At 41.1% G+C, this 27745-nt stretch overlaps 2 protein-coding genes and 1 long non-coding RNA gene across 7 annotated transcripts in view; 1 reads left to right on the top strand and 2 right to left on the bottom strand.

Moving 5' to 3' along the window:
- The window catches only part of SENP5 (SUMO specific peptidase 5), a 58756-nt gene extending 58399 nt beyond the window's left edge, over positions 1–357 (bottom strand). Inside the window, exon 1 of the mRNA XM_038583169.1 lies at positions 220–357. The gene's annotated coding sequence lies outside the window, so the exon portion shown is untranslated. The remainder of the gene's footprint in view (positions 1–219) is intronic.
- Positions 51–11820, top strand: LOC111093719. Of its 3 annotated transcripts, none has more exons than XR_005383429.1 (3): positions 51–402; positions 7624–7767; positions 11235–11820. It is a non-coding gene; the product is annotated as an uncharacterized LOC111093719 (long non-coding RNA). The 3 variants fall into 3 exon arrangements; XR_005383430.1 differs by having other exon boundaries at positions 51–419; XR_005383428.1 differs by lacking the exon at positions 51–402 and having other exon boundaries at positions 6391–7767.
- Positions 11821–14526: 2706 nt separating this feature from the next.
- The window catches only part of PAK2 (p21 (RAC1) activated kinase 2), an 89532-nt gene continuing 76313 nt past the window's right edge, over positions 14527–27745 (bottom strand). For 2 of the 3 annotated variants that reach the window (XM_038583165.1, XM_038583166.1), the window contains 5 exons: positions 27018–27135; positions 24965–25064; positions 22496–22692; positions 18820–18957; positions 14527–18366 (listed from right to left, as the gene is read on the bottom strand). In XM_038583165.1, the coding sequence (XP_038439093.1) occupies positions 18280–18366; positions 18820–18957; positions 22496–22692; positions 24965–25064; positions 27018–27135 (640 nt within the window). In that variant the 3' untranslated portion in view covers positions 14527–18279. The remainder of the gene's footprint in view (positions 18367–18819; positions 18958–22495; positions 22693–24964; positions 25065–27017; positions 27136–27745) is intronic. The other variant, XR_005383423.1, reaches the window with a different exon arrangement.

Here is a 27745-nt window from a genome sequence, read left to right as displayed (position 1 = left end):
CCCCCTCCGCCCGCTTCCGCCCCCGCCCCCGCCCCCGCCCCCGCCCCCGCCCGGAGCGTGGAGGCGGTGGGAGCAGAGCCCTCGGCCTCGCGGAGGCTGACAGGACGCGTAGGAGGCCGGGCCGCCGCCCTCTCAGTCTTAAACCCGGAAGGCCGGCGCCGCCCCGAGGCGCTTCCCCCGAGGGCGCAGCCCGCTCTCCCCGGCGGCCCGAGAACTCGCCTCGTGAGACGGGAAGGGGCCTCAGCCTGGCGTGCGGAAGCGGCCGCCCCTCGCGCGGCGTCTCTGAGCGCGGCCGTGAGGTGCCCCTTGTGTCGCGAGGCCTCGGTCCGTGGGCGGGCGGAGCGCGGCGCTGTGGGACCGCGGCTGGACGGAAGCAGCGCCTCCCGGAAGAGGACGCATCCGGTGGGGACGGCCGGGCCGTGAGTGCGGCGGCGCGTGCACCTCGCGCCCCGGGGGGCGGCCCCGGCCCTGGTCTCGTCACGTAGACTTTTTAAAAAGTATATTTTATCGATTCATGAGAGACACACAGAGAGGCGGAGCAGCAGCCTCCACGCAGGGAGCCCGACGCGGGGCTCGATCCCGGGACCCGGGGTCACGCCCTGGGCCGCAGGCGGCGCTAACCGCTGAGCCCCCCGGGCCGCTCGCGTCGACTGTACTTTCGGCTTCATCCTCTCGCCCCTTCCTCCGGGACTCCAGCCACACGTGTGACACCCCTTGACCTTGTTCTTCGTGTGTTTTGATATTTTGTACCGTCTTTGTCTCTTATTCACTGGATGCTTCATTCAGTTCGATGGTTTTCTCTTGGCCTGTCTCTGAACGTCCTGATTGCTCGCTTCCGGGGTCCTCCGCCATCTGTCAGATGTATACACGGAGTTCTTAATTTTTAACTCTGTATGATCAGGTTTTTTATTTTTAAATAAATTTTATTTTTTTTAGTGAATTTCATTTTTTTGTTAAAGATTTTATTTATTCATGAGAGACACAGGGACCCCGAGAGAGGCAGAGGGCACAGGCCGAGGGAGAAGCAGGCTCCACGCAGGGAGCCCGACGAGCCCGCCGCGGGACTCGATCCCAGGACCCGGGGTCACGCCCTGTGCCGAAGGCAGGGATCCCCTTAAATAAATCTTAGATTCCAGTTACCTGTTGAAAGTCTCCATCTGTTCATTTTGTTAATCAATCTTGTTTTCTTTTGTTTCATCACACCTTCACACACACACACACCCCATCCTTGTTTGCTAGGACATGTGGTCATCTGTTGGTCTGGGTCAGTGGTTCATTAATCTCTCTTGATTATCTGCCACATTTTCCTGCCACTTCACCTGTTCGGAGCGGGACACCGTGAGTGAAAGAATTGCAACATTATCCTCCGCCAGTGGGGATTCCCCCTCTTCTGTTAGGTTGTCGCAGGGGCTGATCACTACAGGTCAAGCAGGGATTGACCTCAGTCTTGGCAAGCTTGCCTTCTTTATTTCTTTTTAATTTATGATAGTTCATCACAGATGAGAGGCAGAGGGAGAAGCAGGCTCCATGCAACGGGAGCCCGACGTGGGATTCGATCCCGGGTCTCCAGGATCGCGCTCTGGGCCAAAGGCAGGCGCTAAACCGCTGCGCCACTCAGGGATCCCGCAAGCTTGCGCTTCTTAGACTCGTTCTTCTTGTTCTTCCCTCGGGGACAGCCCAGGCTTTTGGTTTAAAAATCTGCCTCCTGAGCCCTGAGAGACTACAGTGCTTCCAGTTCATTCCTCTGGGGCTTTGGGCCTCTCTTAAGCTTAACTAATTCTGCTTCAAAATAGGAGTCCTGTCGGGGCACCTGGGTGGCTCAGTCAGTCAAGCAACCGACTCTTGATTTCGGCTCAAGTCAGGATCTCAGGGTTAGGGAATGAAGCTCCCTGCTGGACTGGAGCCTGCTTAAGACCCCCCCACCCCCACTCATGCGTGCATGCTCGCTCACGCACTCTCTCTCAATAAATCTTGTGAAAAAGATAAATGTCTTTATGGTTTCTGAAGGTTTGTTTTATTTGAGAGAGGGAGAAGCCGACTCGCTGCTGAGCGGAGAGCCTGATGAGGGGCTCTATCCCAGGACCCTGAGTTCATGACCTGAGCTGAAGGCAGAGCTTAGCTGATGGAGCCACCCAGGCACCCCAAGAGATGAGAAATGTCTTGAGGCAGAGATTAGCCATGCGATTGAGGGCCATGTCCCTCTAATGGGGTATAATTTCCTAAGCACTGTGACTTTTTTAAAATTGTGGCCCAGGAGCACCTGGGTAGCCCAGTCGGTGGGCATCCGATTCTTGGTTTCAGCTTTAGTCATGATCTCCGGCTGGTGGGATCAGGCTCTGTGTTGGGCTCCATCCTCAGCATGGAGTCAGCTTGGGATTCTCTCCCTCTCCTCCCCCGCTACCTCTCTCCAGACTTGTGCTCCTCTAAATAAATAAATAAATAAGTAAGTAAGTAAGTAAGTAAATAAATAAATAAATAAATAAATAAATAAATAAATAAATAAAGTTTTGGCTCAGTTCCATAGCTTCCAAGCAGGTCTCAAACTCAGAAAATACCCCACATGGAAAACCAGCCATGCACTGGAGATCATCTGCTTTCCAGTCAGGCCCAGTAGCCGATTAAAAGTTCCTCAGGGGGGATCCTTGGGTGGCACAGTGGTTTAGCGCCTGCCTTTGGCCTGGGGCACGATCCTGGAGACCCAGGATCGAATCCCACGTCAGGCTCCTGGTGCATGGAGCCTGCTTCTCCCTCTGCCTATGTCTCTGCCTCTCTCTCTCTCTCTGTGTGACTATCATAAATTAAAAAAAAAAAAAAGTTCCTCTGGGTTTTCTTTGCCTGCATAGACTCCCTCCAACTAGGTTGAGACAGATTCCCAGCCTGCCTGGACCTAAAATTAGCAAATGTTTCCAGAAAAATAAAACAACCAACTAGTGATTTTTTTAAATTTTTTATTTATTTATGATAGTCACACAGAGAGAGAGAGGCAGACACAGGCAGAGGGAGAAGCAGGCTCCATGCACCGGGAGCCCGACGTGGGATTTGATCCCGGGTCTCCAGGATCATGCCCCGGGCCAAAGGCAGGTGCTAAACCACTGAGCCACCCAGGGATCCCCCAACTAGTGATTATTAATCCACTTTAGAAGGGCTTTCCCCTCTCTGGAATTTCGTTTACCTAAAATTCAATAAACAAGTCCTCACTTCACAGCTCTCTAATATATTTTAACCTATGATATTTTTAACTCCTGCATTTTTTAGGTTGTTGGAGCAGGAACGTTGTCTTCCTACTACATCCTATTCAGAAGTAAAAGTCCCTTGTAAAACTCCATTATATCATGTCTATAATGCCCAAGGGTATAAATGATACCTTCTGTTTATAACATAGTTCTCAGATTTCTTTAAGACTTAGACATTTATTTAAATTCATTCCTCACTATAAAAGCTTTTCTCCATAATTTTACTATCCATGGTTTCGTTGACTTAAATTTGTCCTCTAGATTTTTTTAGAGGGTCTAAAAATTTTTTTAATTTAAATTCAATTTAGTTAACATATACTGTATTATTAGTTTCAGGGGTAGAATTTAGTGATTCATCAGTTGTGTATAATGCCCAATACATCAAGTGCCCTCCTTAATGCCCATCACCCAATTATCCCTTCCACCCACCCACTTCCCCTCCAGCAAACCTGTTTGTTTCCTATAGTTAGGAGTCTCTTATGGTTTGCCTCCCTGTTTTCATCTTATTTCATTTTTTCCTTCCCTTCCCCTATATTCATCTGTTTTGTTTCTTAAATTCCACATATGAGGGGATCCCTGGGTGGCTCAGCGGTTTAGCTCCTGCCTTTGGCCCAGGGCGCGATCCTAGAGACCTGGGATCGAATCCCACGTCGGGCTCCCGGTGCATGGAGCCTGCTTCTCCCTCCTTCTGTGTCTCTGCCTCTCTCTCTCTCTCTCTCTCTCTCTCTCTCTCTCTCTCGCTCTCTGACTGTCATAAATAAATAAAAAAATTTTTAAAGTTAAAGTTTAAAAAAAATAAATCTTAAAAAAAATTCCACATATGAGTGAAATCATATGGTATTTGTCTTTCTCTGACAGGATTCTTTTAAATAAATAATCATGAGGGGATCCCTGGCTGGCTCAGTGGTTTAGCGCCTGCTTTCAGCCCAGGGCATGATCCTGGAGTCCCGGGATTCAGTCCCACATCCGGCTCCCTGCATGGAGCCTGCTTCTCCCTCTGCCTGTGTCTCTGCCTCTCTATGTGTGTCTGTCATGAATAAATAATTTTTCTTAAATATAAAAAATAAATAACCATTATTGGTGTACCTGGGTGGCTCTGTTGATTAGGCATCTGACTTCGGCTCAGATCATGATCTCAGGGTCCTGGGTTGGAGCCCTGGGTTGGGCTCCTTGCTTAGCAGGAAGTCGGCTTCAACCTCTCTCTGTGCCCTCCCCACTACTTGTGCTCTCTCTCTCTCTCTGATAAATAAGTCATTTAAACAAAAAATAAGAAAACATTTTATTGTTTTATGTCTTACATGTCTGTCTATTATCCGCTTGTAATAAATATTTGAATATGGTGTAATGGTGGGGTTCATCTTCATCCTTTCACATGTGGGTACTCCATTGTTTCAGTGCCATATGTTGAAAAGACTATTCTTTCTCTTACTGAATTGTCTTGGCACCTTTGTCAAAAATCAATTGAGCACAAATGTGAAGATTGATTTATGGCCTATATTTTATCCTATTGATCTTATGTCTATTTTTACGCCATTACCACACTTCATTGATTACTGTTCCTTTTTGTATATTGTTCTTGCATCCTGAAACTTTGCTGAACTCTTTTATTCTAATATTTTTCTATTTGTGTGAATTCCTTAGGATTTTCTTTCCTTTTTCAGATTTTATTTATTCATGAGAGACACAGAGAGAGAGGCAGAGACACAGGCAGAGGGAAAAGCAGGCTACCTGCGTGGAGCCTGATGCAGAACTCGATCCCAAGACCTTGGGATCATGACCTGAGCCGAAGGCAGACACTCAACCACTGAGCCACCCAGGTGCCCCTCCTTAGGACTTTCTTCTTATAAGATCATATTATTTGAGAATGGATATAATTTTACTTTCTTCGATAGATGCATTCTGGGATAACTTGGGGGCTCAGTGATTGAGCATCTGCCTTTGGCTCAGGTCATGATCCTGGAATCCTGGGATGAAGTCCCGCATTGGGCTCCTTACAGGGAGCCTGCTTCTTACTCTTCCTATGTCTCTGCCTCTCTCTCAGTGTCTCTCATGAATAAATAAATAAAATCTTTTTAAAAAAATAGATGCATTCTATTTCTTTTTCTTGCATAATAACCCTGGCTAGAACATCTAGTACAAAGTTGAATGGAAGTGGCAAGAATGGACATCTTTGCCTTGGAAAACTTTCAGTGTTTCACCATTAAGTATTGATGTAAGTTGTGGGTTATGTAAATGGTTTTATCAGGTTGAGGAAGTTCCTTTTTCTGTTCCTAGTTTTTTTAGTGTTTTTGTCATGAAGGAATGTTGAATTTTGTCAAACACTTTTTCTGCATCTACTGCAATGATCATCTGGTTTTGTTACTTTGTTCTATTAATATTTACAGACTTGATTTTTATGTTAGACCAACCTGATGTCTTTCTAGGAATTTACCTATTTCACCTAGGTTATCCAATTTGTTGGCATACAATTGTTCATGATATTCCCTTATAATTCTTTTTATTTCTGTAAGGACAGTAGTAGTGTCCCTTCTTTAATTTCTGATTCTATTAATTTGATCTTTTTATTTGTTACTCTACAATAAGATTTGTTTAAATGATTTATTTATCAGAGAGAGAGAGAGCACAAGTAGTGGGGAGGGCACAGAGAGAGGTTGAAGCCGACTTCCTGCTGAGCAGGGAGCCCAACCCAGGGCTCCAACCCAGGACCCTGAGATCATGGGGGGCTCAGCGGTTGCGCATCTGCCTTTGGCTCAGAGCGTGATCCTGGAGTCCTGGGATCGAGTCCTGCATCGGGCTCCCTGCATGGAAACTGCTTCTCCCTCTGCCAGTGTCTCTGCCTCTCTCTCTGTGTGTCTCTCATGAGTAGATAAAATCTTTAAAACCCAAAAAACAAAAGTCGAGAACCTACTTAATCACAAAATATCCTCGTTATGGAAGACCATGGTACTCTGTAATCTGAGCAAGGTCAGTCTTCAAAACTGCCTTTTCCTCTATCTTCCCCTACCCACTAATCCATCCTAATCCAATGCTAACTAGGGTATATTGCAACAGACCCTCAACACATTTAGAGCTACATTATTGAAAATCCTTTTAACTAGAAATAGATTTTTAATATTTATTTATTCATGAGAGACACACAGAGAGGCAGAGACACAGGCAGAGGGAGAAGCAGACTTCCTGCGGGGAGCCTGATGTGGGACTCGATCCCAGGACCCCAGGATCATGACCTGAGCCAAAGGTAGAAGTTCAACCATTGAGTCACTCAGGTGTCTCTGAACTAGAAATATTAAAGCTTTCACTAAATCATCTTGAAAGGCAGAGGGTAGGAGTAAATTACAACATCCTTTCATTTCTACTGGACTCTTCTTTTTCTCTTCCTTTCAGCAATAGCCCGAAATCTCAATTAGAATAGGCTGAAATTGGGCAGCCCGGCTAGCTCAGCAGTTTAGCGCCTGCTTTCGGCCCAGGGTGTGATCCCAGAAACCTAGGATCGAGTCCCACATCAGGCTCCCTGCATAGGAGCCTGCTTCTTCTCCCTCTGCCTCTCTCTCTCTCTGTCTCTCATAAATAAAAATCTGAAAAAAAAAAAAGGCTGAAATTTACAACCTTACAAAGTTGAAAAAACTGTTGACATCAAGCCAAGACCCTACCTACCTACTTTGTCAAGTTTGAGAAGACAAAATTTGTCAATGCCCTATCATCTCTTTCAAGAATATTGCTCAATGTTCATCTTCTAATTTACACGCAGTACTGTCAAGGTCCTCCTTATCTTGATGACCTTCATACTCCAAAATTCCTTTCATCCATTCTCTGAGAGATTAATGAAGGCTCAACTAGGATTTAGGTTAATGGATTAATGAAAAGTGGAGAGGGGGAACCCCTGGGTGCCTCAGCAGTTGAACCTCTGCCTTTGGCCCAAGGCGTGATCCTGGAGTCCTGGGATCCAGTCTCGCATCGGGCTCCCTGCATGGAACCTGCTTCTCCCTCTGCCTGTGTCTCTGCCTCTCTCTGTGTCTCTCATGAATAAATAAATAAAATCTTTAAAAAAAAAAGTGGAGAGGGGAGGTGTCTAAATCCTTTAGGAGATATTTGCAACAAAGAGAAGCTCATAATCCAAATATCTTTTTAAATATTTATTTTAGAGAGAGAGTGTGTGAAATGGGAAGGAGGGGCAGGGGTAGATGGAGAGGAAGAGTCTTAAGCAGACACTGTACTGAGCAGGGAGCCCAAGGTGGGGCTCAATTTTAGGATCCAGAGATCACGACCTGGCCAGAAACCAAGAGTGGGAGGCTTACAGACTGTACTGGGACATAATTTCAACACTCATACACCAGAGGAAAATACCTGAAGTTATTTTTTTATCATTAATCATTACTTCATCTCTTTTTAGCAAAAGACCTCAGAGCCTCCAATAACAAGTGAGAAGAGGCTTCCAGAGTTTAATCAAGTTTCTTGACTGGTGGGATGTTTAGCAGCCAACAAGGTGTGGCTCCGTGGAAATCAGTTTCCCCAAAGAACTGGGGCTGGCAAATGGGTGGGTACATTCCTTTTTTTTTTTTTTTAATTTTTATTTATGATAGTCACACACACACACACACACACACAGAGAAAGAGACAGGCAGAGACACAGGCAGAGGGAGAAGCAGGCTCCATGCACCGGGAGCCCGACGTGGGACTCGATCCCGGGTCTCCAGGATCGCGCCCTGGGCCAAAGGCAGGCACCAAACCGCTGCACCACCCAGCATCCCCGGGTGGGTACATTCCTTTGGCTGAATGGCACATAGAAACCAAAACTACTGTCCAAAGGGGTCAGAGTAGTATACAAGCCATGACTTGGCTTCTAGGAAGTGTCATCTTATACCAAAATTCAGGGGAATATACAGTTCTAACTTTGAATCAATGTTTGATTAATTTGGGTTAAAATGAATCAAATTGTTTCACACTTTTTTCTTTTCAATGTGCACAGTTGAAACTATCTCATCTATAAAGCAATTCCCAATCCCAATTTAAAATCTTTCAATAAAATCTTCACATTCCCTTTATAAAGTTTTTTTTGGGGGGGTATTGCTTATTTCTAGGTACTTTATATCTTTGATCTATTATAAACGGTAGATTTTTAAGATAACTTCAAGAGCTTCTTTCATATAGTATATTCAATGATAAAAATAGAATCCTACTAAAAGCTTACCAAATCTTTATCATATTTTAGACCTTAACCGAAAATAAATGTCATAGCATTTATTATTTTTTTTTTTTTAGGAAATTTTATTCATTTGATAGAAAGGGAGGGAAGGCGCACGCAGAAGCAGGCAGAGCAGCAGGCAGAGGGAGAAGCAGCTGAGCAGGGAGTGGAACGTAGAACTTGATCCCAGGACCCTGGATCATGACCTGAGCTGAAGGCAGATGCTTAACTGACTGTGCCGCCCAGAAGCCCATGATCATAGCTATGACCCTCCCTCAGCCCTCCCCCCCAAGCTCTGTAATAAATAAAATCTTAAAAAAAAAAAAAAAAAGCTAGAAATGAAAGTTCTCTATTCTGCAGGAAGACATCTGAGAAGGGTAGAACCTTAGGAATTCTGAAAACCCCCCAGGAAGCACAGTAAGCACCAGCCGAGGGAGTCGTCTTTCTTGATGTTCTTGAGAACTGCCTGGACATTCCGTGTCAGTGGTCATGTTGGTAAGAGTAGTTTCAGTGATGTGCTGAGGGCAGATGCAATATGATAATGAAGAGAAAAACAGTCGCAAAGATAAAAAACTACAACATTCCAGCAGTGGAGCAGAAGAAAGTGTTGGAACGATAGATAAAGGAGTTGAGGGTCATCAGAGTTTAGAGAAAAAAGAAAAAAGATCTAGGACCAAAATGAATAATTGGTGAATGACACCAAAAGCCCAGCTAAGAATTGAGAAAAATCAATGTGTACCTGAGTATGTGTTGGGTGCAGTGCCAGACAGTGCGACACTGGCGGTGTTAGAGACAGCGTTAATCTGCAAGTATGTACCCGACGTGTAAAAAGTCTAAGTGAAAGACGAAATCAAAAGCAAAAAAGAACCCAGAAAAAACACACAATCCAGAGATAATATGGCGTGAATGTTTTGTGCCCATCCCACCCCCCACCCCCCAATTAGTATGTCGAAATCCTAACTCCCACTGTATTGGTATTTTCAAGACGGAGGCTTTGGGAGGTAATTAGGGTTAAACATTGTGAGGGTGGGGCCTCAGACGTGATTAGTGTCCTTCTAGAAAGAGACACCTGGGACGCCTGGGGGGCTCAGCGGTTGAACGGCTGCCTTCAGTTCAGGTTGTGATCCTGGGATCCTGGGATCGAGTCCTGCATCGGGCTCCCTGCGTGGAGCCTGCTTCTCCCTCTTCCTGTGTCTCTGCCTCTCTCTCTCTCTGTGTCTCTCATGAATAAATAAAATCTTCACAAAAAAATAAAAGAGACACCAGAAATTGCTCTCTCCTCATGTGCACAAAGGGTTCTGTGAAAACAGCAAGATGATGGCTGCTTATACGCCAAGGCCGCAGAATGAAATCCACTTTGACTAACAACTCAATTTTAAACTTCAGAGCCTCCAGAACTGTGAAAAATAAATTTTTGTTGTTTAAATCGTTCAGACTACTGTATTTTGTTATAGCCCGGACCAAGAAAAAACTCACAATTAATACTTCAGGAAAGATATTAACTTTATTTATTTTTCTTAAAGGTTTTATTTATTCATGAGAGACACAGAGAGAGGCAGAGACACAGGCAGAGGGAGAAGCAGGCTCCATGCCGGGAGCCCGACGTGGGACTTGATCCCAGGACCCAGGGGTCACGCCCTGGGCCAAAGGCAGGCGCTCAACCACTGAGCCACCCAGGAGTCCCAAAGATATTAAATCTGTGAAACAAGGGCAGAAGAGTATAAAAATGAAGATCAGAAAACAAGAATAAGCTTTTGGAGATTAAAAATCTGGTAGTTGAAGGATGCCTAGTGGTGCTTATGGTTGTGTCTGACTCTTGGTTTCAGCTCAGGTCATGATCCTTGGTTTCAACTCAGGTCCTGACACTGAGCCCCTCATCAGGCTCTGCATTTAGCATGGAGTCGGCCTGAGATTTTCTCCTTGCCCTCTGCCCCTCCCACTCCTGCTCTCTCAAATAAATACATAAATATATATATTTTTTAAAGATCTTATTTATTTTTTCATGAGAGACACAGAGAGGGGGAGAGAGGCAGAGACACAGGCAGAGGGAGAAGCAGGCTCCATGCAGGGAGCCTGATGTGGGACTCGATCTCGGGTCTCCAGGATCAGGCCCTGGGCTGAAGGCGGCGCTAAACCGCTGAGCCACCCGGGCTGCCCCAATAAATAAATCTTTAAAAAAATCTGATAGTGGGCATATGTTCGAAAAACGGTCAGAGATCAAATCAAGGCAATTCTCCCAGAAAGTTAAAAACAAAAGGCAAAGAGGGGCATCTGGTCAGCTCAGATGGTTTGGTGTCAGACTCTTGATTTCGGCTTGGGTCACGGTCTTGGGGTTGTGGTTCTGTGCTGGGTGTGGAGCCTGCTTAAGATACTGCCCTCCTTCCCTTTCTCTCTCTCTAAAAACAAAACAAAACAACAAAAAGGCAAAGAGATAAAAAAGCAGAAGAGAAAGGTAAGAAAAATAATGATTAATGCTGGAATTCTAGAAAGAAATAATGGGGGGGAAAGTGGCAATTTTTAAGAAAATGCAAGAATTTCCCAGAACCAAAGAAAAAGGAGTCTGTTACCAAGATGGCTTGCCATATATGCCCAAAGTTAATGAAAACATACACACCCTCACCAAGGCACTTACTGATAAAATTCCAGAAGCTGAAAAATGGCTACATATAAACATCAGAAATGGCAGTTCTAAGAAAATGAAGTAGTGACTTTAAAATCCTCAAGATGATTTCCAACCTAATATCCTGTATTAGTAATTAAATGTGAGCGTTTTCAGACACGCAAGTTCTTAAAAACCTTACCTCTGTGTACTCTCTCAGGAAGTTAGTGGAAGAGGTACTTCTTGGAGATGAGGAAGTCAAGCAAGAAGATATGGTGTCCAAGAAACGAAGGATCTAACTCAGAAGAAGAATGAGGTTGACTTTCGGATGCCAGAGGGGCCTGCAGAGCCACAGTCGACAACTGCAGCCCCAGTCAAGTTCCAGGAAAGAAAAAGGAACTGTCATTGTCTGAGACATTTAATTGTACAGAACACAGTCTCCAGAGGGCTTCTGCAATTTTGTGGCGAGTCGGGGATAACTCAGTTAGTGGGGACATAGGAAACTGCCAGAGGAATCAATATGACAAGAAAACTCACAATCGGAGAAGCAGAGTTGTACAAGAAATACGTAATGTAGTAGGCTACTTAGTGAACATTTGCACAGTCCTAAGAGCTGACTACTGGGGCGCTTGGGTGGCTCAGACAAGCCTCTGCCTCGTTTCAGCTCTGGTCACGATCTCAGGGTGGTGGGATCAAATCCAGCCCCCCCGCCGAGGGTTTTGGTCTCAGCACGAGTCTACTTGACTCTCTTTCTCTCCCCCTCTAACCGCCCCCTCCCACCTCTCTCTCTAAAATAAATAAGTCTTGGGATCCCTGGGTGGCGCAGCGGTTTAGCGCCTGCCTTTGGCCCGGGGCGTGATCCTGGAGACCCGGGATCGAATCCCACGTCGGGCTCCCGGTGCATGGAGCCTGCTTCTCCCTCTGCCTGTGTCTCTACCTCTCTCTCTCTCTCTCTCTCTCTGTGTGTGTGTGTGACTATCACAAATAAATAAAAAAAAAAAAAAATTAAAAAAAATAAAATAAATAAGTCTTAAAAAGAAATAAAAACTGCTACTTGAATGAAAGATTGCTACCGCTTATTCTTTTTAAAGTAGACTCCACGCCCAGTGCAAAGCCCAGGGCAGAGCTGAGATCGAGACCCAAGCGGAGATCAAGAGTCAGGCACTCAACAGAGCCACCCAGGTGCTTCCAAAAATCGTTGCTTCACTTAATGGGAGACCAGACAGAATGAAATGGGGAAATGGGATGCTAGGACAGCATGCAAATTCCCAATGGCCGTAACAAGAAATTACTGAAGTGAAAGATCGAAATGTCAAGAAATACTTAAGTATAGAATTTAGAAATTTGAAGATTAATGCTGCTAAGAACAGCCCAGAGTTAAAAGGAGCATCCTCTGTGGAGTTGGACTTGGCAGTGGGAAGTTTAAAACTGGGGACTGACACTGTTAAACTACTTGAAGATTATTTGAATTTTTAGTCTATGTACATTGCCTTGTTAAAAACTAAAATAACTAGGCCTAAAAAGACATTTCCCTTCATTGTTCTCCTTTTTAGAAAGATAAAACTTAAGTGACTGAGCATAGAAAATAACTCCCTAAAAAAAAAAAAAAGAAAAAAAAAAAAAAAAAGCCACAGGGACCTCTGGGTGGCTCAGCAGTTGAGCGTCTGCCTTCAGCCCCAAAGTGTGATCCTGGAGTTCTGGGATCGAGTCCTGCATTGGGCTCTGTGTGGAGCCTGCTTTTCCCTCTGCCTCTTTGTCTCTCATGAATAAATAAAAAATCATTTTTTAAAAAAAGAGCCACAAATACCAAAGTATTAAAGTAGTAGTAAAGCATGAAGCTCCTAAAAATATCCCAGAAGACTCTAAATATTTGAAGACAACCCCCCCCAAAACCTCCTACTAATAGTGCTTTTCAAGTCATTAAAGCCTTTCAGTGGTTTAGCGCCACCTTTGGCCCAGGGTGCGATCCTGGGGTCCTGGGATCAAGTCCCCATCGGGCTTCCTGCAGGGAGCCTGATTCTCCCTCTGCCTGTGTCTCTGCCTCTCTTTGCAGGTCTCTCATGAATAAATAAAATCTTAAAAAAAAAAAAAAAAGTTCTGAACTTTTCTTGGGCAAATGTTTTAGAGGTTTGCTGTAATTAAAAATATACAAATGTCAGAATAGCACAAACAACTTTATAGTTTAATATACTTCAAGTAGTCATTACATATATTCCACTCCTTGCTAAAAAATATGTAATTTTAGGTTTTGCTTTAAAATTTTATCTATTCATGAGAGACACACACACACACAGAGGCAGAGACCCAGGCAGAGGGAGAAGAGGGCTCCATGCAGGGAGCCCAACGTGGGACTCGATTCTGGGACCTCGGGGTCACACCCTGGGCTGCAGGCAGCACTAAACCGCTGAGCCACCAGGGCTGCCTTAAAACTAATTTTAGTTTTTGATAGTAAACTCTTATTGCAGCTGTTCTCCACGTTAGGGTATCCAACATTCCATATGAAATGCATATAATGGGGCGCCTGGGTGGTGCAGTTGGTTAAATGTAGGACTCTTGGTTTTGGCTCAGGTCATGCTCTCAGGGTTGTGAGATGGAGCTCCACATCGGGCTCCGTGCTGGGCATGGAGCCTGCTGTGGATTCCTGCTTTCCCTCTGGGCCGTCCCCTGCTTGTGTGCTCACTCTAAAATAAATAAATCTTTTTTTTTTTAATTTTATTTATTTATTCATGAGAGACACAGAGAGAGGCAGAGACACAGGCAGAAGGAGAAGCAGGCTCCATGCAGGGAGCCCAACTCGGGACTCGATTCTGGGACCCCATTCTGGGACCCCAGTATCACACCCTGGGCTGAAGGCAGGTGCTAAACCGCTGAGCCACCCAGGGATCCCCTAAAATAAATAAATCTTAAAAAAAAAAAAAAAGGGATCCCTGGGTGGCGCAGCGGTTTGGCGCCTGCCTTTGGCCCAGGGCGCAATCCTGGAGACCCGGGATCGAATCCCACGTCGGGCTCCCAGTGCATGGAGCCTGCTTCTCCCTCTGCCTGTGTCTCTGCCTCTCTCTCTCTCTGTGATTGTCATAAATAAAAAAAAAAAAAAAGAAATGCAAATAATGACATGATGCATTAAAGTGCTTACACTTTTAAAGATCTCTTGGTGTATTTAACACAGAAATGCTGGTAAGATTCTTATCTCAGTGAGGTAAGCATTAGAATTTCAGGCCAAGTTATTGGAGGTATGCAAACAGATCAGAAGTGTTTCCCTGGGTCTGACAGTCAAAACATTTGTAAGAAATGTACCCTAAACCTGACTTAGAAGAGGGAAGGCTCATGCTTACTAGTCATACATTTCTGGAAACTTCTAATTCGGAGCTCTGAAATACATTCAAAATGGTGCCATATTTAACAAATGTTCATCCTTAAAAATACTAGAATGCTTTTTAAGATCCTATAATATTTATTCTTTTTAAAAAATATTCTGATCTAAAGAAAGAACTGAAGTTTAGGAAAAGGAAAAATGAACATTAAAAAAAGTTTATTTCTAGCCCTGAAAGAACAAAATTATTGAACAAAGTCATCAAATACAGCAGTTAATGTCAATGTAACAATTAAATAATTGAATGGGATTAAATTAAAAGTCAATATAAAATTTGAAGACAAAACAGAAAAGACAAACTACTTTCACTTAATTCCACTTCTATCTATCAAAATAAGGGGGACAAAAAAGTAACACATTCCTACCAAAGATGTCCAATTCCAAATATAATTCTTTGCTTTTCTTAATACAGAATGAAAATTTGACAGAATTATACATTTCTTTCTCCCTTTCATTTGGCAACATTCTAGAATGTGAGTGAAAAGGACTTCAGCTCTCTCAAGGCCCGGCCAGTGCTTGATTCCCCCTTGTAATTCCCACAATACCTACCACAGTGTCTTTGCCAAAGTGGTCAATAAATGTGCTGAGTGATTAGAAAAATGTATGTGTATTCTTTCCCCCTTTTTTATACACACACATATACACACACTGTGGAAAAACGATTTTAATTGTTTTCCTCATCTACTGTGGAAGCAATGGAAATAAGGAAGACAATCTTCATTTTATGTAACTACGAAATTCTACTATACAAAACCCAAAAGGAGTATGAATCTGGATTTTTAGCTATAATTCTACAATGATTTTTTTGACATTTCACTAGATATGGATCTCATTATATTTAAAATTTTTAGATTAAAACACTGATGCAAATTCTTTAAGCACCCATTTTTTTCTAACTATACCTACAGCCCAATTAGATTTAAAATTGTTCTGGCTAGAATACAGTATATATAAACAGACATGTATTTATGTGAACCCTATAAAGAAATACTCATAGGTAGTTTTAAATTGCTTATTAAAGGCACAGGTTCATTTAGGACTGGTGGTATCTAGATACACTTTAAGCAGCGTAATATTTATGTGTGGAAGGGAAGAGAATTTTACTATGTGCCAGGCACTCAACACATGAAGACAGAGTTGTGTTAGCTTTTGTTTCTTACACTATCACAACTACTCACTTATTTACTATTCTCAGGTAGGACAAAATACTCAATAATTTCATGGTTTCCCAGTTTTAACTGTCCGTAAAAGCAGCAAAAGGAACAAGAGGAAAAGGAAACTTTAAGACCACCAGAGAGTCTGAAATATAATAAATAAGTACTACAGTAATATTATTCTAATAACACAAGAGGACTAAGGTAACTTTTAGATTTAAATGGAAATTTTCATTCTAAAGTGATGACAAAAAGGGTGAATACAAAAGGTAGTTATTAAAAAACATGAATCTTGATTCAGATATAATTTTTCTTTCAACAAGATCTGAACATTTTAATTTAAAATTAACTAATAAATCACAATTCCATATTGCTTTTAGGATTTTGTTTAAAAATGACACATTTCAGAATTAACCAAAGTATACTTCTATTACAAGTTAGTTTATCCAAGTAAGTAAAGAATAAACCACAGTGTAGCTCCCTTAACCTAGGAGTCAGGTTTTAATGACAAAGTCCGTTGCCAGCAATGGACGTGCAGGTAACTCTCAAAGAAGTTTTAAATACAAATCCCAAACTGCTTCTATAAACTGAAAAGACCTTTGTTGAGTCACAGGCATAAAAGTGGGGCATTGGCACTGTATTCAATGAATATGGTCTTTATGACATATGTATGGAAGGGCCTTCTAGAGTGGTCATGATGATCACAGTCTTAACATCTAGTTGTTTTCTATTTCATTGGTAGCATCTTCTTTATCATAATCCATCCAAACTATTTACACAGAATGTTCAAATCTGAAACTCAAGATGCACTGTAGATTTTCATCAGAAATAAACCAGCTTGTTTCTGTAATTTAGTAATACCTGTAGGTGGTTAATATAATCCAGAGAAAAATGAAATCAAGAATAGAACTGGAAACAGAGATCATTAAGTGCTCTAGATACAAGTTTCACTAATTATTTTTCTCAGTTTTGTGAAAACCTTCTTGCATTATCAATTAAAAACATGAAAATGATAGGAAAACTCTATTAGTTCCTCTAAACTAGTCCAATATATCAAAATTATTTTTATTCATGATCTGTACTACTGTAGGATGGCCAGTAGGTATGAAGTTAAATAGGAGTGGTGGTGGGAAACAAAATCCCTAAACCAAATCAATTTTTTTTCTTTTATGTGGCTTGTGGCATGTCAGAAGGGATGACACTACTTCCACAAGCAAAATAATAAAAAAATAAGGGAGACAAGAGAACAGAAGGGGGGTTCGGAGAAGAGAGGGCACTCTCATAATTAATGCTACAGGTCACAGACCTTCTTCAAATTTTTAAAATAAGAAAAAAGTATTCCTATCAATAAGCACATTTCATTTTTCTTCTCCAGTATTTTTTTTTACATGATTCTATTTTTGAAAAACAAACAAAACTAATGTAACTCAACATCTCAAATCATGAATTTACCAAGTACTTTGTCACTTAAGTTTTCAGAGAGTAAAATATTGGTAATGGGTTGGAAACAATGTTTATAACAAATCTCTACAGTTTACTGGTCAGAAGCTGCATCTCTATGTAACCATCATTTCTCTTTCAAGAAAATAATCTAATTATTTAAGAGCTCACCAAAGTTCTAGTCTCTCACTTTGTTTCTGCTAGCTCCAAGTATTTTTCTCCTTTAAATGAAAAAAAAAATTAACTTCTAAATTCTGAAAATTCAATGGTTATTATATTATTTACCGAAGGGGGAGGGGTAGAGTAAGGTGAGGGAAGGTTAATTAAAAAACAAACTAAGTAAAATTACAACATATACAGAAACTTATTTCCAAAATGAAGGTAAAAGAAGGAGGGGCAAAGTAGCAGTACCAACCAGTCACAAAGCCCAAGTTGGAACAAGAAAGAACTAATCACTTTGGTTCCTGAAGCCCAATCTGAAGAGGATAGAGTCAGAAAAGAAACAAAATTGTAAGGATGTATAACCAAGGGATTCTTTTTCTGTCTCAATGATTTAGTTATAAATATAGATTATTAGTCTCTCTATACATGTAATAAATGCCAAACAACTCACTACTGTGAAATTTCTAAAATTGACTCTTTCACATTTGTTAAAAAAGGTAAAAATCACATATTTTTCTTCCCTTCCTTCAGTTCAAATTATGAACTGAAATACTACATGTAATAATAGCTGGTCCTAACTTCTATACAAAGCTGAGTTTGAGCTCCTCTGCCAATATAAGGAGCTACAAAATTTTTATTACATTTGCCTTGATTAGGCTCAAGAAGAATCTTTCACTTAGCAACTCAAAAGGAGCAAGGCAAGGAAAAAGAAGGCTATGAAGAAGAGAGAAAAGACGACCAGCAGATGAAACAAATAATCTGAAAAACTCGAATCTGCCATTCAAGTATTGAAAATACTCTCCAAAAGGGACAATGAATGGGATTTATTACGATGAAGTCAGCAAAATAAAATGCAAATCTCAAGCATGATAAATGGCCCTGATGGGCTATCTGCTGAAAGAAGTAAGGCTATTGATTCAGTCCACAATTCCTTTTGGACCCTATAAAGAAGGGAGTCAATAGAGAGTTGTCATTCTGTTTTGCAATTTTCTCTTGGTTGTCTTCAGGAAGTAGTAGCTTGCTTTTCCCTCCATGTTATGCAGACCATTTCTTTAAACCCCAAAAGAGTAATAATTTTCATATATTAAAAGATTTCTTTTAGAAAATGGAAGAAAGAATATGAGGCCATGGCAATGATGCTAACGGTTACTCTTCATTGCTTCTTTAGCTGCCATGATCAGTGGTGTCAAGCTGGACAAAGGTTTGGCCAGTTTCAGGAAGGGATGCTGCCAGAGAGAGGGGAAAATATGTATCAATGTCACCAGTTCAGAAGCTAAATACTTCCTTTCAGTTAAGTCCCAAAGACTATTTTATGGATTATAATTTAACAAATACATATTTCAGTATGTGTGTAAATTCAACATAATCAATATATCACTTTTACAGTTGAAAGCAGTCCTTTTAGTTCATCTAAGAATATTATAAAATCTCACCTAAATTGCAGACATACCCACGCCAGCAAATGAACTTGTCTGAGAACTGACAATACGCATAAGCCTCATATACTTGATTTTAGTATTATAGCTACTTTACTCCCAGCAGATAAAATCCTAAACTCTAGCAACTGCGATGCTGCTAGTGATAAATGAAGAGTGAAATGTTATTAACCCAATGTAAACTTTTTGTTGGTTACTCAAAGAATCAACTTTATCCAAAAATAGTACTATTTCTAAATTCACCTGTAATAATTCTTTGGCCGAACCCCTTTTCTCCACATCCATCTCCAAACAACGGTTTAAGAAATCCCGAAATATTGGGGAAAGCTTCTCTGGATTCTGAAGTTCTGGAGTTCCATTAGTTGCTATCAGGTACAAGGCCTAAAAACAGAAGAGTATCTTTGTCATACTTAAGGTAGCACAACAAAATGAGACAGCACTTTATAAACTTTATGGATGTTTCACTTCTTTTTTTTTTTAAACATTTTTTTTTAAAAAGTAATCTCTACATTTAACATGGCGCTAGAACTCACATCCCTAAGATCAAGATTTGCATACTCCACTGCCTGAGCCAGCCAGGTGCCCCTGGATCTTTTACTTCTTTAAAGACAATCACCAGAAAAAATAAATTGAGGTTTAGTATTATTTCTGCCCATTTGTATCAGGTATTTTCCCTTTACTTTTAGATGTTAAATTCCCCTAATTTCTTTTTCAGATATTAGCCTCACCTTTCAGGGAGGGCTTATAAATATAATACATATATAAGGGTATAAAGAAAAATAAGCACAATCCCACTCTCGACCTATAGAATCCATTTACCTTTCTCAAGTTTTCCCAAGTCACATCAGATTTCAAAACAATGGGATTTGTTGGAAACTTTTATTTCGGGCAGCCCACGTGTCTCAGCGGTTTAGCGCCTTCAGCCCAGGGCCTGATCCTGGAGACCTAGGATCGAGTCCCACGTCAGGCTCCCTGCATGGGGCCTGCTTCTCCCTCTGCCTGTGTCTCTGCCTCTCTCTCTCTGTCTCTCATGAATAAATAAATAAATAAAATCTTAAAAAAAAAAAAAAAGAAACTTTTATTTCCCCCCAAGTTTTTGTTTACATTCTAGTTAGTTAACATATACTGTAATATTGGTTTCAGGAGTAGGATTTCGTGATTCAGAACCCCCTCCCCCTGGCCTTTTTGTAAACTAACTATATCTATACAGCTATAGGTGAAACAGGCAGCATGAGGATTTTCAGGCCAGTGAAAACACTGTCATAATGGACATATGTTATTCATTATACATTTGACTAAACCCATAGAATCGTACAATACCAGGAGGGAACCCTAATGTAAACCACAGACTCAGTGATAATGATGTACCAATCCAGGTTTTTTTTTTTTTTTTTTTTTAAAGATTTTATTTATTCACGAGAGACATGGAGAGAGAGAGAGAGGCAGAGACACAGGCAGAGGGAGAAGCAGGCTCCATTTAGAGAGCCTGACGTGGAACTCAATCTCAGGTCTCCAGGATATGCCCTGGGCTGAAGGCAGCGCTAAACCGCTGAGCCACCCGGGCTGCCCCAGGTTCTTGAGCTGTAAGAAATGTACCCTTTGGTGAGGGAGGTTGATAATGGGGGAGGCTTCTTAACATTAATATGGTACACTTGCTACAAGGATGAGCCACTACTGATACACTTTTAATTTTTTTTTCGTTTCAAGCTTTTATTTAAATTCTATTTAATTAACATATCATGTACTTCATGATATGGCTTCAGGGACAGAATTTAGTGATTCATCACCTGCATATACTATCCGGTGCTCATCCTTAATATCCATCACTCATTTAATCCATCCCCACACCCAAATGACTCCCCTCCAGCAACCCTCAGTTTCTTCTCTATCATTCAGGGTCTCTGAAATCTGTTATTTTCTTGTACTTGTGTCGGGTGGGTTGCGGGGATGTGATGGTGCGGGATGGAGTGCAGCTGCGCGGGTCTTGTCTGGGATTGGTGAGGGGGGGTCTGTATTTGCTCGTCTTATTTATTGTGGGTTTCTTGTCTTCTTTCTTTTTCTTTCTTTCTTTCTCTCTCTCTCTCTCTCTCTCTTCTTTCTTTCTTTTTTTTTAAAAGATTTTATTTATTTATTCATGAGAGACACACAGAGAGAGAGGCAGAGACACAGGCAGAGGGAGAAGCAGGCTTCATGCAGGGAGCCCGACGTGGGGCTCGATCCAGGGACCCCAGGACCATGCCTTGGGCTGAAGGCAGGCACTAAACCACTGAGCCATCCAGGGATTCCCTCCTTTTTTTTTTAAAAAAAGACTTTATTTATTTATTCATGAAAGACACTGAGAGAGAGGCAGAGACATATGCAGAAGGAGAAGCAGGCTCCCTCTGGGGAGCCTATAGGGGACTCAATCCCGGAACCCCAGGATCACGCCCTGAGCCAAAGGCAGACGCTCAACCGCTGAGTCACACAGGCGTCCCTTCACATTCTCTATCAGTTATTATTATCCATCTTTTTTATTACAGTCATTCTTGAAGGTATGAAGCAGTAGCTCGTTGGGGTTTTGATTTGCATTTCTTTAATAACTAATGATCCTGAGTCATATAGTAGACACAGGGGACACCTGGGTGGCTCAGCGGTTGAGCATCTGCCTTCAGCTCAGGGCGTGATCCTAGAATCCCTGATCGAGTTCCACATCAAGCTCCCCGCAGGGAGCCTGCTTCTCCCTCTGCCTATGTCTCTGCCTTTCTCTCTGTATCTCTCATGAATAAATAAATCTTAAAAAATAAATAAATAAAATAAAAGTAGACATAGAAGGGAAAAAGCAAGCAAGCAAGCAAGCAAAAGACAGACAGGGGACACCTGGGTGGCTCAGTTAGTTAGGCATCTGCCTTCGGCTCAAGTCATGATCCCAGGGTTTTGGGATAGAGCCTTGCATTGGGGCTTCTCCCTCTAGCTCTCCCCTCCCCTACTCGTGCTCTCTCTCTCTTAAAAATATCTTAAGAAAAAAAAGACAAAGAAAAAGAAAAGAACAAACTCCTAATCTCTCTACCTCCATTGCTGAAATATCTAATTTTGTAGTCTACTAACCCCATCTGTATGTAACTCAGGGCCCTGACTCTTTTGTTTGAATGTGAGCTTTAACATTGCCTTCTACACAGCTTTCTTTCTTTTTTTTTTTTTTTAAAGATTTTATTTATTTATTCATGAGAGAAAGAGAGAGGCAGAGACACAGGCAGAGGGAGAGGGAGAAGCAGGCTCCATGCAGGAAGCCCTACGTGGGACTCGATCTTCGGTATCCAGGATCGCGCCCTGGGCGGAAGGCAGCGCTAAACCGCTGAGCCACCCGGGCTGCCCTCTACACAGCTTTCTCATAGATGTGATCTTCTTTTCCTCTTCTGTATACCTGACAGTATAGAGGCCAAGGTTCAAAGCTGACAATCTGAAGAATACACTTAGAGATTCTTTGTAGAAAAGTGAGCAAATTCTTGCTTAAGTGTAAAATTTAAAACCATACAGCTTACTAAGATTCTACAAACTTTTTACCTAACACATTCAACTCAATAACCCAGAAGCAAATAATTTTTAGATGTAGAGACCAGGTTATATCAACTTTGTATCCTAAATTTTTGCCCAGTGTCTGGCACAATCAGATTCTAAATAAATGTTCTGGGGCAGCCCTGGTGGCCCAGCGGTTTACCGCCGCCTCCAGCCAGGGGTGTGATCCTGGAGGTCCGGGACTGAGTCCCACGTCAGGCTCCCTGCATGGAGCCTGCTTCTCCCTCTGCCTGTTTCTCTGCCTCTCTCTCTCTGTGTCTGTCATGAATAAATACATAAAATCTTTTAAAAAATAGATAAATCAATAAATGTTCTAAAGAAATGAATTTTTCCAAAAATAAGGCTGGTGGTGTTTAATTGGTCTTACCCTCAAGGGATTTTCATTGAGGTATGGCGGCTCTCCTTCTATCATCTCAATAGCCATGATACCCAGAGACCATATGTCCACTTTAGGGCCATAAGCTTTCCGTGTAACCACCTCTGGTGCCATCCAGTATGGCGTTCCAACCATGGTACTTCTCTTGCTCTGCTCAGGGGTGATCTGGGCACAGAACCCAAAGTCAGCTATAAAACAAAACAAAACAAAACAAAACATATCTAGGGTCAATGATGTTCATGGACAGTTTCATTTAAGAATTAATTACATTTGACTACTCAGCCTCTTCTTTTTTAAGATTGTATTAAAAAAGTAAAATAGGGGCACCTGGCTATTGAAGATTCCACAGAGCATGTGACTCTTGATCTCGGGGTTGTGAGTTCAAGCCTCACAACAGGCTTAGAGCTTACATTAAAAAAAAAAAAGTAAACCAGAATGGGTTCACAAATATTTTGATGATGTTACCTACTCTGACTTATTTACTTTTATTTCCCACAAGCAAAGGACAAATTATGAGAAGGTCTTTTATTCTAAACAATTATCCTAAAAATTTTAATAAAGTTGAAAAGATCTAGAAGAGAAAGTTACCAAAAGGTGAACACCAAAACTAATTTTTGTAAGATAGGTAAAAAGGCCAGGAAGTGGGAACTATTTTTGAAGAAAATAAACAAAAGCTAGAATTACTAAGTATCTGACTTCTTAGAAAAAGAACAGCTTTAACTGCAACTGTAACTAACAAGGTCCTCCGCAACATTACTCTACTCCAACCACCTCATTTTATAACAGGAGCAGAAAGCCTATGTTAGCACTCATTGTTAACCTACCTAGTGGAAATGCTGGGATGAAAATCTTGAATTTTTTCCTCCCTTCTACAGACCCATTCTATTTCAAATGTAACCACTGTTAACATTTAGGTTTTTAAGCTTTGAACTTTTCATTGTAAATTTATATAGGTACAAATATTACCTGTGAACTGCATGGTTTATTTAACCTAGTTAGGATACTTTGTAAACTGTTTTTTTTTTTTTTTTTTTTTCCTTAAAGTAAACTCTACTCCCAACCTGGGGCTTGAACTCACCACTGAGATCAAGAGTCACATGCTCAACCAACTGAGCCAGCCAGGTGCTCTAGTAAATTGTCTCTTAAAATTAATTTTTAGAGATTTTTCCACCTTTGTACATTGATCTACCTCATTACTATAACTACACAATATTACAAAATAACAAAATTATAGTTTACCATTCCCATACTGCTAGACATTTAAAGTATTTTTTGTTGTTTACAATATTGAAGAGAACAACTTTGTATTTATTATTGTGCATGTGTTCATTAATTCTACCCCAGAGAATACTAAAAGAACAACTGTTTAGTCAAATCATAATATTTATGGCTAAAATGAGTACTTGTAACAAACCAGGTACTGTTTCAAGTACCTTGTAGGAAGTAAGATAACTAACCCTCACGATGACTCCAACAGGTACATTTATTAGTATTGCTCTCATTTTACAAATTGGGAAACCAAGGCACACACATTGTTAGATAACTTACCCGAGACCATTCATCTAGTATGTATCCTTGCAAGAGCAAGGATAAAATATTATCCAAAGAAGTCTAATTCAGCTTACAGGTGTATCCACCAAAAAGTACGAGAACGTCCATTTCTATTTTGCCTGATTAACATCAGTGATCCTGTGTTTTTGACCATCTAGTAGAGAGCCCCTTCCTGTGGTTGAATAATCCCTGAAGCAAAAATCTTAAAAAAGAGATACTGAAAAAGGAGCCGAACACTTTAGCCAAACAGAAGGAAAAAATTTTGGTCTCTTGTTCCAAGACATGCCTTGAATTTTGCATCGTTGAAGGACTCTCAACAGAAGTTCTTGACTCCCCTAGGGGCCTGGTTTAAACTGACAGATTAGAGCCAGCAGAGGAAAAGAAGTCTAGGACTTTGCCCTCCATGACTCTATCATGTCTGATACAGAAGATAATTAGGAAAAGAGGTTTTGTTCCTTGTCATCTCTTGGTCAGGGCTGTGGAGCCCTCCCCCAATGAGGCCATGCTCTACCAAACCCAAAGAAAGCTGAACAGATCTACCCTAACAGCACAGACAAATTCAAGTTTATCTTTGGAAGACAGCACCAACATTATGACAGTCCCAGGCACTGTTCCTCAGTGCTTTTTACATTTTTAACTCTCAGAAGAGTTCTCTAAGACAGTAACTATTACTTTCCTTATCATCTACTTGAGAAAATAAACACAAAGAGATTAAGTAACTCACCACAAATTATTCAGCAAGTAGCACAGCTGATCTATTCAAACGTAAACTGTCCAATTGACAGTCTATAATCTTTACCATTTTTCTCCCTCTCCCTCCAAATATTGTCATAAACATATTAATAGGTTTCTTTTTACTTAAACAAAAGGCAGAATTATAATAACAAATAAATCTCATTTGTTACTCACTAAGTTTAACTGATCCTTCCATCCCCAAAAGCACGTTGTCACTTTTGATGTCTCTGTGGATCACTTGATTAGCATGTAAAAACTCCAATGCCTGTAAACACTAAACAAGAAAAACACCTATCAATGAAACAGTCCCTGAGAAGTCTAAGGGAAGTTCACATATAGTACTTTTGGCCTGGTAATGCTTCGAAAGTCTAAATTAGCCACTGAAAAGTGGTAAGATCCTGGGAGGTTAGTTCCATCCAGCTGTTCACGGATGTGATGTTAAGATGTTTTCTTCATTTCTTTTACAGTGGATTTTACATAAAGCTTACATCCACAATCTAGACACCACAGATAAAAGAGTAACTTTCCTCTTAGGCCATGTTTCAGAAAGCACAGAGTCGAAGTGAGGAAAAACAATCCCCCTTCCTTAAACACAAGAACAAGATTAGAGTCTTAAGATCTGCTTGCCCCTATGTTTTTTTAATATAAACTGAGTATAAATTGTAAACTTAGAAAAAAATCTGTATTTTTATTTATTTATTTTTTAAAGATCTTATTTATTTATTCATGAGAGACACAGAGAGAGGCAGAGACATAGGCAGAGGGAGAAGCAGGCTCCTCACAGGGAGCCTGATCTGGGACTCGATCCCCCAACTGGGATCACACCCTGAGCCAAAGGCAGATGCTCAACCACTGAGCCACCCAGGTGTCCCTGTATTTTTTTTACTTCTTAATCCCCAGTAGAAGAGAACAACAAAATTAAGGCTGTACATTATGAATAACAACTAAAAATTTCATTTAAAATATTCTACTATTGGGTGCCTGGGTGGTTCAGCAGTTGAGCGTCTGTCTTTGGCTCAGGGCGTGATCCTGGACTTCCAGGATCGAGTCCCACACTGGGCTCCTTGCGTGAAGGGAGCCTGCTTCTCCCTCTGCCTGTCTCTGCCTCTCTCTCTCTCTCATGAATAAATAAATAAAATCTTAAAAAAAAAATTCTACTATTCATTCAAGGAAAACAGATACACTGTGTATTACTGTACTACATTTACCAAGCATTTAGGCAGATTGTTGAGAAGAACAAATCCTTCCCAAAACACTTGTACAACAGAAACAAATTTATCACAATTTGAGAAACTTCTAAAATAATTTTTAAAAGTTATGAAAATTATGAGAAACAAAATAAGTTATAAACAAATTCTTAAGTTTTTTTTTTTTTTTTTTTTTTTTATGATAGTCACAGAGAGAGAGAGAGAGAGAGAGAGAGGCAGAGACACAGGCAGAGGGAGAAGCAGGCTCCATGCACTGGGAGCCTGATGTGGGATTCGATCCCGGGTCTCCAGGATCGCGCCCTGGGCCAAAGGCAGGCGCCAAACCGCTGCGCCACCCAGGGATCCCCAAATTCTTAAGTTTTTGTCAGCTCTTAAGTGATCACTCTTTGTTAGAGATATTATTAAAATACCATATTCATAACTATTAAGGAGTTATTTCCTCCCCTCCTAAAATAGCCAAAGGAGAGCAAATTAACCTAGAATTTCATTTTTCAGTTTCAGCTTAAACTTAGGCAATTTGGCAGAATTCTATTGGCTTAAGCAACAGTATGTCTAAAAATTCATTAATGAATATCAAGAAACAACCAGTTTTGATGAGATTAATAAAGCCAGAAGCAGACTTTAATACTTAAGGTGAACAAGTGTCTGGTTTCACCTGAGACACTCCTTGTGTCCACTGTTGAGTGACACTCCTGTTAACTCTTAAAAGTACCCTGTTGGGATGATAAATTTCAATGATCACCTCACTGAAATTTACCTCTGAGTTGGGCTCTTCAAAAATTCATGCTTTATTCGGAAATTATCTTACACATGAAGGAAACGGTTTAAATTCTCATATAGGATAAAACGGTATGGAGACAACTTGAAGAGAATATGTATAGACAAAGTATCTCATGTTGTAAAAATCACCTGTGTACCCATCCGCCCTCCCCTTTTATTTTATTTTATTTCCCGCCCCCCCTTTTAATCTCCTGGTAACTACACACTGCTATAACTTATTGGAAAGGGACTCAACTGACCTCTCTGCATACAGCAGCAATCTGTGCTTCATCCATGCAGGTTTCTGTTACAACATCAGTAAGTGATCCCCCGGCAAGGTACTCCATTACTACAAACAATTCGTCTCCCATCAGGTAACTAAAAACACATTAAAAACACAAAAAATACACTCACATTTTTACTCTCACCTACCCTCTGTGCTGAAGAATTCAAATGTCAGACACTCTAATCAGACACTAGGAAGCTGGCAGCTGTGACGGCCAGGAAGAAAACTGGCAAGCTGTAGTCCAACTGTGCAGAAAAGTAACTGAGGGTCATTAGGATTTTCCTGAGTGACTTCAAAGTTGGCCCACAATGGTAACTTGATTGTTTCAATTAAAATAATACTGTCAGGTAGGAATCATTTGTCCTGTCTTACAGATCAAGTGATTGAGGCTGGGGGTGACTTATCCAGGTTCACCTAGCTAGTAAGTGACAGAATCAGAATGAGAAGTCAAGTGTAACTGATCCCAAAGCTTTGGCTTATTTTACCCATCATGTGATACTAACTTGACATAGTATTTTCAGAAGTAGGGAAATATACCTGGAAAGTTGATTTTTATGAACATGGCCCCCATTACTAGGGTTAAAATCTAAAAATGTATTATCTTTTCCCCATTCTAAACACATTAAATGTAGAAATAAGAAAGTCACCTATAATCTCTATCTCCAATATAATCACTATTTTAATTTTTCTATTCTTCATTTG

The sequence above is a fragment of the Canis lupus genome, chromosome 33, assembly GCF_011100685.1.
Source record: "Canis lupus familiaris isolate Mischka breed German Shepherd chromosome 33, alternate assembly UU_Cfam_GSD_1.0, whole genome shotgun sequence".
Classification (NCBI taxonomy): Eukaryota; Metazoa; Chordata; class Mammalia; order Carnivora; family Canidae; genus Canis; species Canis lupus.
Note: the sequence above shows the minus strand (reverse complement) of the source record. Positions and strands in the feature narration are given on the sequence as shown.